General features: G+C 39.2%; 1 protein-coding gene across 15 annotated transcripts in view; it reads left to right on the top strand.

Moving 5' to 3' along the window:
• The window catches only part of LIMS1 (LIM zinc finger domain containing 1), a 158,556-nt gene that overhangs the window by 141,932 nt on the left and 4,565 nt on the right, over positions 1 to 12,059 (top strand). For 6 of the 15 annotated variants that reach the window (XM_023618458.2, XM_070235018.1, XM_014730864.3 and 3 more), the window contains exons 3-10: positions 4,784 to 4,850; positions 5,691 to 5,811; positions 6,288 to 6,437; positions 8,300 to 8,450; positions 8,948 to 9,040; positions 9,784 to 9,832; positions 11,432 to 11,507; positions 11,698 to 11,890. In XM_023618458.2, the coding sequence (XP_023474226.1) occupies positions 4,784 to 4,850; positions 5,691 to 5,811; positions 6,288 to 6,437; positions 8,300 to 8,450; positions 8,948 to 9,040; positions 9,784 to 9,832; positions 11,432 to 11,507; positions 11,698 to 11,845 (855 nt within the window). In that variant the 3' untranslated portion in view covers positions 11,846 to 11,890. The remainder of the gene's footprint in view (positions 1 to 4,783; positions 4,851 to 5,690; positions 5,812 to 6,287; positions 6,438 to 8,299; positions 8,451 to 8,947; positions 9,041 to 9,783; positions 9,833 to 11,431; positions 11,508 to 11,697; positions 11,891 to 12,059) is intronic. The other 9 variants (XM_070235017.1, XM_070235021.1, XM_070235014.1 and 6 more) reach the window with 2 other exon arrangements.

Below are 12,059 nucleotides of genomic sequence, written 5' to 3'. Positions count from 1 at the left end.
TAACTGGTGGATAAGTAGTCAAATCAGGATTTTATCTCAGGCCTGCTCATCTCCACAGCTGTGTTCTTCTCCACTGTGATGCCCTGACTCTCACTGAACCTGAAATGGTGCCCTAGGAATGATATTTTAAAAATCTGGTAGGTCATGCTCTCTTGTATATGGCGTCACTGCTGTTTCATTCAATTATCAATGAATATTTATGGAAAGTCTACAATGTATGGCATGCTGTGTAGACCACACCATGTCCTAGTTCCAGGAGTGAATACAATCTTCACAGTGTTTTAGATAGAACTTGAAGACAGCTATCATGGTTCTTTTCTCATTTTCAGACCAGGAAAATTTAGAGAGATTTTACAAATTTATGGGTTATGTATGATTAGTGATCTTTAAATTTGGTGTTGTAGTTAAACCTTCAAAGTGAAATCTGTTGGTTTTCATAAATTAGCAGTATCTCCAATCATCCTCCAGTACACATGAAGAAATATTTGTAAGATGACCAGGTCATTGGTGGCATGAGAAGGCTGATTAAATGCCATTTCCAGGGGGAAATGCCCATTCAACCCAGAGGCCCTCACATCAACTTATAGAGCCACTGTAGTGGCTCCTAATCTAACTTTGTGACATCTCAGAGTATCTCCAGTAAAAGGATTATCTTAATTTCTCCCCTAAGAAAATACTTGTGGAGCGAAATGGAACCAACAGTTATAGAGTGATATAATTCCAGAAATATTACAAGCTGGGATGGACTGACCCAAGGACCAGGGACTTGGTGTGCAGCCTTCCTCAACCTGGCCTAGTACACATTTAGAGTGTGAGGTCTTTGTTGATAATTCAGATTTCTTTCTCTCTCCTTCTTAGTTTGAATTTCCCAAATGTGTTCTTTTTTCTCTATCGCAAAATACATAACAGGAAAGACCAATTTATGATGAGTGATTTAGTGGAAAGATGTTTTACAAAGAGATTTCTTCCCTCATTTCCTCTTACACGGAATCCTGATTACTCAGGAAGGCTGAAACCTGAGAAGGGAAGACTGGTCGGGAGGAAACTATCCAACTAGAGAAGGTGCTTATCTGCTGACCCACTCGCCCGGAAGCAGTTTCTGACAAACCAGTACAGATCGGCAAGTGAGGGTTTCCAACATTTGCGCTTGACTGGAAGTGAGACCATCAGCTGAGTTTCTAATGCTGAGCTGTTTTTAAAGCAGCAGGATTCTTCTCCCCCCACCCCCCAAGGGAATTTTTACAGAACTGCAAAACCTAAAAACCTAGAACAGTTAAAAGCAGAGCCAGTCTGGGCTGCAGTTCGTCCTCTCCCACACTGGGCAAACCCTCTTCCCGGTGCAGGTGGTGGGGCCCCAGGATTCTTAGGCATTTTGTTTAAACACTACTAATTTGGAGCATGAACATTTCTTACAGGCTTATTGTATTTTAAACCAATTTTGGGTTGTAACGTGTCGTTACCTAGAAAGGCAGTTTTAATGGAAGTTTGATTCTTCTGAACTTATGATTTTTGATTTTTGCTCATTTTACATCCTAGAGTTTTACTTGGGATCAACTTGTGGCCTTTCTCCTAGGCTCCGAAATTGAGCCATGACTGTGTTTGGCCATTTCTACACACTGTAGCAAAGAGGCAGCTCCTCAGAGCAACAGAAGCCCTCCACTTGCAGTAGTCCTCACGCTCGGTGAGCACCCCAGGGCCTGAAGAGATTGGCACTGTGGACGGTATCAAGGGATGCCATTTCCTAATCTTCAGATTCTCGTTTCGAGGAACTCAATTTCTGACTTTTTCTTCCTAAAATTGGCTTGCCTGATATACTTTTATTCACAATAGCACGCACTTCTCCTGCTTTTTGGAAGAAAGGAATCTCAACTCTTACTATGATGACTTGCTCCAGGACACCGATCAAAAGGCGTCAGTCGGGGCCTTAAGCCCTTCAGGCGCCCAGTCTGCCCTGTGCTGTGTCTTCTCTTGTTAGGGATGAAGCCTGGCTTAGGAAGCCTGTTGGAGGTTCTGTCTGCAGCTCTGTGGTGGACTTGGGATGTCGGAGCAGTTGTAACAGTTCTCCTTTTAGGACCTTGCCTTTTTCATTCCCTAATTTCAAAAAGACTCATTTTTTTAAAGGGACAGTCCTGTGAGAGCAAAGCAAAGAGAGCAGTGGTAGGAACTGTGAACATGGGGCCTATATGTTACGAGCTAGAACAAACAGCCAAAGCAGAATAAGTGTGGACTCTCATGAGGCACAGAGAGGTTAAGCAGCTTGCCCAGAGTCACACAGCCGGTTAGTGGTTCAGCCAGGATTTAAACTCCGGCAGTCTGGATCCACTGTTTGTGTTCTTCACTCCTACAATATGCTGCCTAATTGAATCACATCCTTTATTTTGAGGAAGATTAGCCCTGAGCTAACTGCTGCCAATCCTCCTCTTTTTGCTGAGGAAGACTGGCCCTGAGCTAACATCCGTGCCCATCTTCCTCTACTTTATACATGGGACACCTACCACAGCATGGCTTGACAAGTAGTGCCATGTCCGCACCCGGGATCCGAACTGGCAAACCCCGGGCCGCCGAACGTGCAAACTTAACCACTGCACCACTGGGCCAGCCCCGAATCAGATCTTAAAGGACTTGTTCAAATTACAACCAATCCTAATTTTTTCTGCCTTCTGCTAACAAATAGAGTATATATCCTAACTGCTAGACTGGTTTCGTTTAGTGTTTTTAAGCAATATGTGTCTTTCTCTTTCATTAAATAGAGTAAAATCGTTCCCTTTTTTCTCATTGAACTTTGTTTCAGTGGGTCTCAAAATTCTGTGACAGATTTTGGTCAAGTTGTTTGCATTAAAAAGTACTAATTTTAAAAACTAATAACTTAAAACTTGCCACACACACACACAAAACAAATGGTCCACAAAACATTCTCCTTTCCTCATGAAGGTTTTACGATGTATTTTCATCATTATCCAGTCTCTTACTGATAAACTTAAATGGCCAATTGAGCCAAACAGTTCTCAGACCATTCTTCACCCCTGAGTAAGACTGGGGCGGCTGAGAGAAAGTTGATCATTTCTAACTAAATTAATGGAGTTATTTCTGGGTTTTTACATTTGACTTCTTTTTGTAATCACTGCTAAAATAAAATTTCTATACGTGTACGTAACATATATTCAGTAAAGGAACATACCTCACTTCATAAATAACTTCTGCTTTGGGCTACACATTACAATGCATTATGACAAAGTATTGCGTAATAGCATATTAATTTGTTATTTCCTATTTGGAACTTTAAATATAGATTTATTAAATATATTAGAGCTCATTCATTTGAATTTAAAAATGAAGTAAGACTCTTTCTGGTACAAAATAAATCTGCTTTGACTCGTCTGCCAATTAAGCTACAGTGGGTATGTTCCATAAGTTGAATGATCTAAATCTGCAGCTAATTTCCATAACTGAGGAAATTCAGTTGACAACTGATACATCATTAAAAATGGATTTTGATAGGCAAACAATATGTGGTTTTTGACGTATTGCTTATAAGGAGCTCAAAGATTCAAAGGGAATCATTATATAATTACCATGACTTATCTCTGTGAAAGGGTAAAATCAACCCCTAAAATAGAAAATAACTCTAGTATTAATGTTGAGCCCTGACTCTTCTAGTGGTCAGTCGTATTTATCCGTGGATGCGTGAACTAACTGTGAGGGAAAGAGGAGCCCTGCACATCTCATTGAGACATACTTTTCAAATGTATAATTAAATAGTAAAAAAATAAAATTTAACATTTGTAACATATTGATGTTTTGATCATTTGTGTACTTGTAAATCATTGTAATGATAACAATCTAAAAAAAAAGAGAATGTTAACCTTAGAGCCTTATAGATTCAGAAAATAAAACAAATTTTAAAGTTTCGTTATATATATTTCAATTGCAGAGAAGTGTGGAAGGGTGATCAGTTAAAGGTTTTAGTATAAAAAATATTATACTGGGATAAAACTTTGGGGGAAATGAAATGGAAAGAGTTCAAGGAGAGAAATGAAGTATGTAAATTTTCCAAGTGTTAAAAAAAATTCATTTTTTAATGAGTTTTTGCCCCATTTAAAAATGTTTAAATTTAAAATTTGCTAGAATATTTACCATTTGTAAATGTTTAAGCTTACAGTAAAATATTTTAGATATTAATCTAAAAGATTTCAGGGAGGAGTTTGTATATATGTGCATATTTTCTGGGAAGAGGGGTCTGTAGCTTTCATCAAACTCTTAAAGGTAGAAGATGTGAGCCGAAAAATAACTAGGCATAGTTAGAGGTGAGGTCACCGTACTCTGGAGGTATAATATTATTCTAGTCTCAGCTTGTTCATTGTATGTTTCCTGTACCCACATGTAGATGTATGGAATGTACAAAAGTATATCTACTTTCAAAAATCTCAGTACAATTATAAATTCTTAGAACAGAGCTCTTAGTTCAAAAACATCTTTCCAGGGCCGGCCCGTGGCTGAGTGGTTAAGTTTGCGCGCTCCGCTTCAGTGGCCCAGGGTTTTGCGAGTTTGAATCCTGGGCACAGACATGGCACCACTCATTAGGCCATGCTGAGGTGGCGTCCCACATGCCGCAACTAGAAGGACGCACAACTAAAAATACACAACTATGTACCAGGGGGCTTTGGGAGAAAAAGGAAAAATAAAATCTTTAAAAACAAAATCTTTCCTCTATGTCTCCATAGAATAATTCTATTCATCCTGTGATTGTTTTGTATTTACAAGTTGATGAGACTTTCTATTTCAGTTCGAAGGAAGGAAGTACTGTGAACATGATTTTCAGATGCTTTTTGCTCCTTGCTGTCATCAGTGTGGTAAGTTTTATTGTTGAACGCAAAGTAAAAAGTAAGTTTCAAAATTGTTATTTAATACTACAAAAGTGTCAGTAGAGAAAATGGGTTTTGATGCTCATTATAAATAGCATTTAGGTACTTTATTAGTCCTCTTCCCTACTATTAATATATAACAAATTGGAAGGCTATCAAAACCTGGAGAGAATTGATATTTAAGGACATCTAGTATAAAGGTATTTCGGACTAACTAGGACTTCTATTAGCTGATGTTTTGGAATGGGCTTGTCCCCTTTAATGCAACCTTTAGCTACTTGCTTTTGGGTTTGCCAGGAAAGAGACAGGGAGGACATCAGTGAGGGGCATAAGATGCTTCAGGGTTGCTTGTGTGCCGCACAAGTGCTGGACTTGCTTGCATCGTGGCCACTTCATTGGTTGCTAACAGCTCTACTAGGTCTCCAGAGACTGGAGAAACTGACTAGGTGTTTTAAAGGTTTAAGAGAAGGAGACATTAAGTATGGGTTACAAGAAAACGTGCTATGGATTTTAGTTTCTTTTGTCAACAATGACCAGAAACAACCAAAAAGCATTCAAGAGAGCCCAGTACGTCGTTTGAAAAAGGAAAGCCAGATTCAGAGATGTGATAAGACAGCTCAAAAATATGGCTACAGATTGAAAAACAAGGACCCAAATGCAATAGAAAACATTTTTCTAACGTAGTACTTACATACATTAGAGTGTATGTAATGTAGACACATACGTAACAGTCCCTATTTGTGCAGAAAGGTTTAAATGTATTGTTACTTACTGCTTTTAGCAATAAGATTCCACATTGGACCTCCTTTGTGTGTTACCTTCCCACAGGTGAATTCATCATTGGCCGAGTTATCAAAGCCATGAATAACAGCTGGCATCCTGAGTGCTTCCGCTGTGACCTCTGCCAGGAAGTTCTGGCAGACATTGGGTTTGTCAAGAATGCCGGGAGGTAGGAGTTCTTCATCCCTGTCAGGTGTGGATGGATAAGCTTGGACTACTACAAGGTCACGTGTGTTGTCTCATGGGACTATAAGGCGGTGCTTTAGGACACTGAATTTAAGGTCCAGGAACTCAAGACTGCAGTGTATTGACTTGGCTGGTGCCTGTTAGGAGAGGTCCCTAGACTTTCTGTGCATCAGGGCACAGCTGCTGCGTGTGTCCCTGGGCAGTCAAAGGGGAAGGCACTTAAAATGGAGTTTCTTAAAAATCAGTCAGACTCTCTAGGTTGGAATAAATAATTTTTCATGTAAAAACTAGTAGTTTTCATGTAAAGAGCTTGATTCTGCTCTAAGTTAACAGTGATTTTTAAAGAAATGGTTTCTTTAATTTCTTTTCAGAGATATGGGAAGCATATTTCTTTTTAATTATTAGAGAGAACTTTGGATTTTAAATTTAAGTTTCTAAAAAAGTTTTGGCTCTGTTTAGACATCTTTGTCGCCCCTGTCATAATCGTGAGAAAGCCCGAGGTCTTGGAAAATACATCTGCCAGAAGTGCCATGCCATCATTGAGGAGCAGCCTCTGGTCTTCAAGAACGACCCTTACCATCCAGACCACTTCAACTGTGCCAACTGCGGGTATTGCGTTTTCTTCCTTATGTTGCACAAATAGTGGAAATGAAAGACCACATTTACTCTATTTCTGTTACTCTGGCAAACCAAATTGCTTTTCTCCAACTTTGAATCTGGAAAATTGTAAACCTATAGGAAAGCTGAGAGAATAATATAAAGAACACCTCCATCACCTTCATTCAGTTTCACCAATTAACATGTTGCTGGGTTTGAGTGTGTGTGTGTGTTTGTGTACATGCATGTATACACATACCTCTAAATATTCAGTCCATATTAAATTGTCCCCAAGTATCCCAAAAACTGTTTGTTTGGGGTTTTTTTTGAGGAAGATTAGCCCTGAGCTAACATCTGCAGCCAATCCTCCTCTTTTTGCTGAGCAAGACTGGCCCTGAGCTAACATCCGTGCCCATCTTCCTCTACTTTCTATGTGGGACGCCTGCCACAGCATGGCGTGCCAAGTGGTGCCATGTCCGCACCCGGGATCCAAACCAGCAAACCCCAGGCCGCCAAAGCAGAACATGTGAACTTAACTGCTACGCCACCAGGCCAGCCCCCCAAAAACTGTTTTCGATCACTAGGTTTTTTTAATACAGGATAAAAAAAACTTAAGTTTTATCTCTGTACATACATAACTTTAACAGTCTTAATCATTAGGATGTTATCTTAATTATGTTTATTTAATTTTGCTTTATTTACATCTAAGGGGATTATTTTTTTCTTCAGAAACTCACGATAAATTATTAGGCTATGATTTTCTGAATTTGCTATCTAGTATGAAAATTTAATAGAAAGAAAGTACTTTACTGTAATCAGTATGAACTTACATGCTAAATTCTAGTGGGAGGGGAGAGAGAAGGTCGGCTGGAGATTAAGAAACCAGCTTCGGGATGTAAGCACAGGCACCTCATCTTTTTTGTGATTATTGGTTTGTGACTTTTCTCATTTTCTTCCTATCTTACCTCTGGTGGGATTTTTCTCTGCTCATTTTCCATTAGCACTTCTAAAGAATTGTTTAAACAGATGAAATTCAAACAAGTCCATTTGGCTAACTGGGGCCTTCTCTGGCCAAATGTTTATTGACACAGGAGACTGGAAATAGCCTTATTAGACTGGACTTAAGCATTTAGAGAAGGAAAATTCTGGACATTTCATTTGTTTATTTTCTGTTAACCTATAACTATTCTTAACAGCTTGTGACAGTTTAATTGTTAGTAAATGGAACCGGTCTCCTGACTCCTTAGTTATTTTGGAACGATAACATCACTGAGTCTGTCCTCAGGACTGTGATTATTCTCCTCTAGCTTTTTAAGGAAGACAAATGGCTGGCCCGGTGGCGCAGTGGTTAAGTGTACACGTTCCACTTCAGTGGCCCGGGGTTCGCCGGTTTGGATCCCGGGTGCGGACAGGGCACCGCTTGGCACACCATGCTGTGGTAGGCATCCCACACAGAAAGTAGAAGATGGGCACGATGTTAGACCAGGGCCAGGCTTCCTCAGCAAAAAGAGGAGGATTGGCAACAGATGTTAGCTCAGGGCTAATCTTCCTCAAAAAAAAAAAGAGGAGGACAAATGGACTGCAATGTGATAATAGACAAGGAAATCATAAATATGACCAGTGTATTGGTATGTATCTGACTGACTCAAACATTTTATCATTATTCTATGATATTGATGTTTTGATAGGAATCTGAAACATTCAAGCCTATTAATTGAGGTTACTCTGATCACCATTAAGGGGGTAAAAAGAAGTTATAGGGGTTGTTAAAGTGCTGTCTTCAAAAACCTTCTAAAAAGTGTGTTGGCCACATTGGTTGCCTGTTATTCTCTCTCTTGCTGGTATCATTGAGTTGGTATCTTCCTCATGGACAGGAAGGAGCTGACTGCTGATGCCCGGGAGCTGAAAGGAGAACTGTACTGCCTGCCGTGCCATGATAAAATGGGGGTCCCCATCTGCGGCGCTTGTCGACGGCCCATTGAAGGGCGTGTGGTCAACGCCATGGGCAAGCAGTGGCACGTGGAGGTGAGTTCTCAATGGTGGAGGGCTAACCAGTACTTTTGAATTTCCATGGTTCAGATGTGCTTGCAAGATTAGGAGATTCTGAAGATTAAATATGGACATTTTAAAGACAACTGACTTTGTAGAAAATTAAGAATATAGTATACACATTGCTTTTGTGATTTCTCAGTCAGGATACAGGATGTGCTCTTTTGTTCTTAAATCCTTGAGGCAAGAAGTGTCATGGTCCATGTCTACCAGCAGCCCCTCCTTCATGGATGCTACTAACATGTTCACCTCTTTCTCATTCTGTTTGTTTGAATAGGCTGAGTCTTAACCTGCCAAAGACTCAAAACACCTGAATTAAGATGATAGTACTGCAGGGTTACCTATGGCCAAATGAAATAACTGCCTCAAACGTTCATTTCTCTTCTCTGAGGATAGTTTAACTTTCAAGTTTTACTTCATTAAATAAATAAAATATGGCAATTCAAAAATGATTTATAGCATTTTTTTTTCAGCATTTTGTTTGTGCCAAGTGTGAAAAACCATTTCTTGGACATCGCCATTATGAAAGGAAGGGCCTGGCATATTGTGAAACCCACTATAACCAGGTATGGATTGTACTTATTGGATGCGAGATATATTTTTATTAATTTGGGCTTATGAGTATTTTAGCTACAAGGAAATCTCTTGGAAAATGTACATAGGACTATAAAGATTTCTTTTTAACTTTTTATTTGGGAAATAATTTTAGACTCACAGCAAGATTATAAAATAAAACCATAAAGAATACGTGTATACCTTTTACTCAGGTTCACCATGTGCTTTATCATTTGCATTTGCTTACTTTGTAAAAACACACACGTCTAAATGCACATATCTTTGTATACAAATATATATATCTACACAAACACATATTTCTTCCTGAAGCATTTGATGATAAGTTCATCATGATCCTTTACCCCTAAATATTTCAAAGTATGTTCCCAAGAATTTGGAAATCTCTTCTGTAACCGTGGTTATCGATATTGATACCATCCTTTAATGTCCTTTTAGCATTGTTTTCCACTCCCATACAGGACCCAGTCTAGAGCTGCCATGTTCCATTAGCCTCTTGAAATCTGGAACATTTCCAGAGTCCTTTTTTGTTTTTGATAGTGATGAAAAGTAAAGTATTTTCATTCTAAGAAGTAAAAACTCATCAATAAACTTTTACTAATTTTCTCTAGTAATGGTAAATTCTAGATATAAGTAGCCAGCTATTTGTTTTTCAGTGGTAGAAAGAACTGAAATTATATTAAATGTTTGGTGTTCTAAAACATCTTGAATTTTTACCACTTGTTTTCATTTTCAGCTATTTGGTGATGTTTGTTTCCACTGCAACCGTGTTATAGAAGGTGATGGTAAGGATCTGTAGGAATTTTATATGGCATCATTTTGACACAAAATCACTTGGGCAATGTGAAAATTGAAAGAAGTGGACAAGTTCCCAAGGGGTTGCATGTTTCCCAAGTAATCTGTAATCTATAGCAGTAAGATGATAATATCATACGAGTTGGATTTGTTACTCATTTATGGCAATGCTTTAGGCCAGGGCCGAGGGTTGTTCCAGTAGGAATTGTGGGAACTGTTCATGGCCAGCCCTGAGATCTGTTTCTGTTTCCATTCCCTAGAATTATACAACTTGGGTGCTGTAGCGCAGTGTTTATTAGGAACAGTTTAATCTGCCGTGGTCATTAGGAAGAGTCACTTTAGCCCTGCAGATGCTAAAACCTGGCAGTTATGTGTAGACGTTTCTAGGACTGACCAGCCTGTGCTGTGGTAATTAGGCAAGGCTGATTGACTGGAACAGAAAGGAAGCAGCTGTGTTTGCTAATAGTCACTAGCACAGTTCTGCCAGAAACTATCTGGCAAAGTTTTAAACATTCCTGTTGTCAGCATGCTTTATGGTTCTCAGCAGAGAACCTAACTCAGGAAATACTTTGAAACACTGCCCATATGCAGTTTGCAAAAAGATTAGTTAGGAATGCAATCTTTAGTGCCATTGAAAATAAAACGTAGCTCCCTCCTCCGTGAGACAGTGCTAGGTGAGAGAAGCTGCTGAAGGACGCTCTTTTCTTGTTGTCAGCTTTCGAGGAAAGATTTCTACAGATGAGTAAGTTAATGTCTGAATTTCTTTTTAATTACTTATCTGGTTCATATTTCTTCGTTGGCCCAGTGGCAGTAGGGACAGAAAAGTAGTGGAGAGTGCACTGGGAGGCAAGCACTGTGCCAGCAAAGTTCATCCGAGTGACCTAATACAGTTTAGATATACCCGCTTCATCCACGGCGTGAGGACGTGGGCTTTGGTGTGAAGACGTGGTACATACATACCATTGATATGCCTCACAGGATACTCAGGAAAGGAAAACAATGTAACTATAAATACAGTCTGAAAAAGGGAATGATAGGGGCCGGCCTGGTGGCACAGCGGTTGAGTTCACATGTTCTGCTTCGGCGGCCCGGGGTTCACCAGTTTGGATCCCGGGTGTGGACATGGCACCGCTTGGCAAGCCATCCTGTGGCAGGCATTCCACATATAAAGTAGAGGAAGATGGGCACAGGTGTTAGCTCAGGGCCAGTCTTCCTCAGCAAAAAGAGGAGGATTGGCTGCAGATGTAAGCTCAGGGCTAATCTTCCTCAAAAAAAAAAAAAATCAATAATAATCTTCCCTCAGGTGAAGCCTGCAGTCACAGAAGACATAAATTACGTGCTCAGTTTGTATGTTTTTTAATAATGTGAAAAAATAGCCTTATAAGTAAATTAATAGAATTCATTGATTCAGTAAACATTAATTAATGGCACTGAGATTGTTAGCTATGTGATTCTTTTACAAGAAAACTTCTTGAGAACCTCTTCCAGGTGTCATGGAAATAGCCTTAATTCTGTTTTATAGTTGGAAATTTAACCTCCCAACTTCCCATACCAGTGTATGTGACCAGACATCCGTCTCCTTTCTCTAGTGGTCTCTGCCCTTAATAAGGCCTGGTGCGTGAACTGTTTTGCCTGTTCCACCTGCAACACTAAATTAACACTCAAGTAAGTCTACAGTTTGGTCAAGTGTGAATCCTAAGTCTGATAACTTTGGGGTAACATTTTTTAAAATATTTGTAGAGTTTAAAAAGAATTTGATTCCTTATTTCTTTCTGTTCAGGTCTTCTAAAAGTAAAGGTTCTTCCTTTAATTGTTCCCTGTTCTTTCTTCTATTCCTTCTTTGTCCTGCTTAAAGGGATAAATTTGTTGAAATTGATCTAAAACCAGTCTGCAAACACTGTTATGAGAAAATGCCAGAAGAATTTAAGAGGCGACTTGCCAAACGGGAGAGAGAAGCAAAGGATAAGGACAAGCAGAAAAAGAAAAAGCCAGTCTGTTTGTAAACTTTTCTGTCCCTTCTATCATCATTTTCACTGCTTTCTTCTTTGGTTAGTCCTGCAGAATATGTTTTTTTCTGTTTTTATCTTTTGCTTTTTTTGTTTCTTTTTGGCATGTATTTGTAGCTGTCAGAGATTGAAATACAAGTATTCGCCCTGTGTAGAGTTGGTCCTTTTGCATAATTATTAAAATTACAAAGTTTAAATTAATAAAGTCCAC

Source organism: Equus caballus, chromosome 15 (assembly GCF_041296265.1).
Source record: "Equus caballus isolate H_3958 breed thoroughbred chromosome 15, TB-T2T, whole genome shotgun sequence".
Lineage (NCBI taxonomy): Eukaryota > Metazoa > Chordata > Mammalia > Perissodactyla > Equidae > Equus > Equus caballus.
The sequence above is the reverse complement of the archived record's forward strand: the minus strand, read 5'-3'. Positions and strand labels throughout refer to the sequence as shown.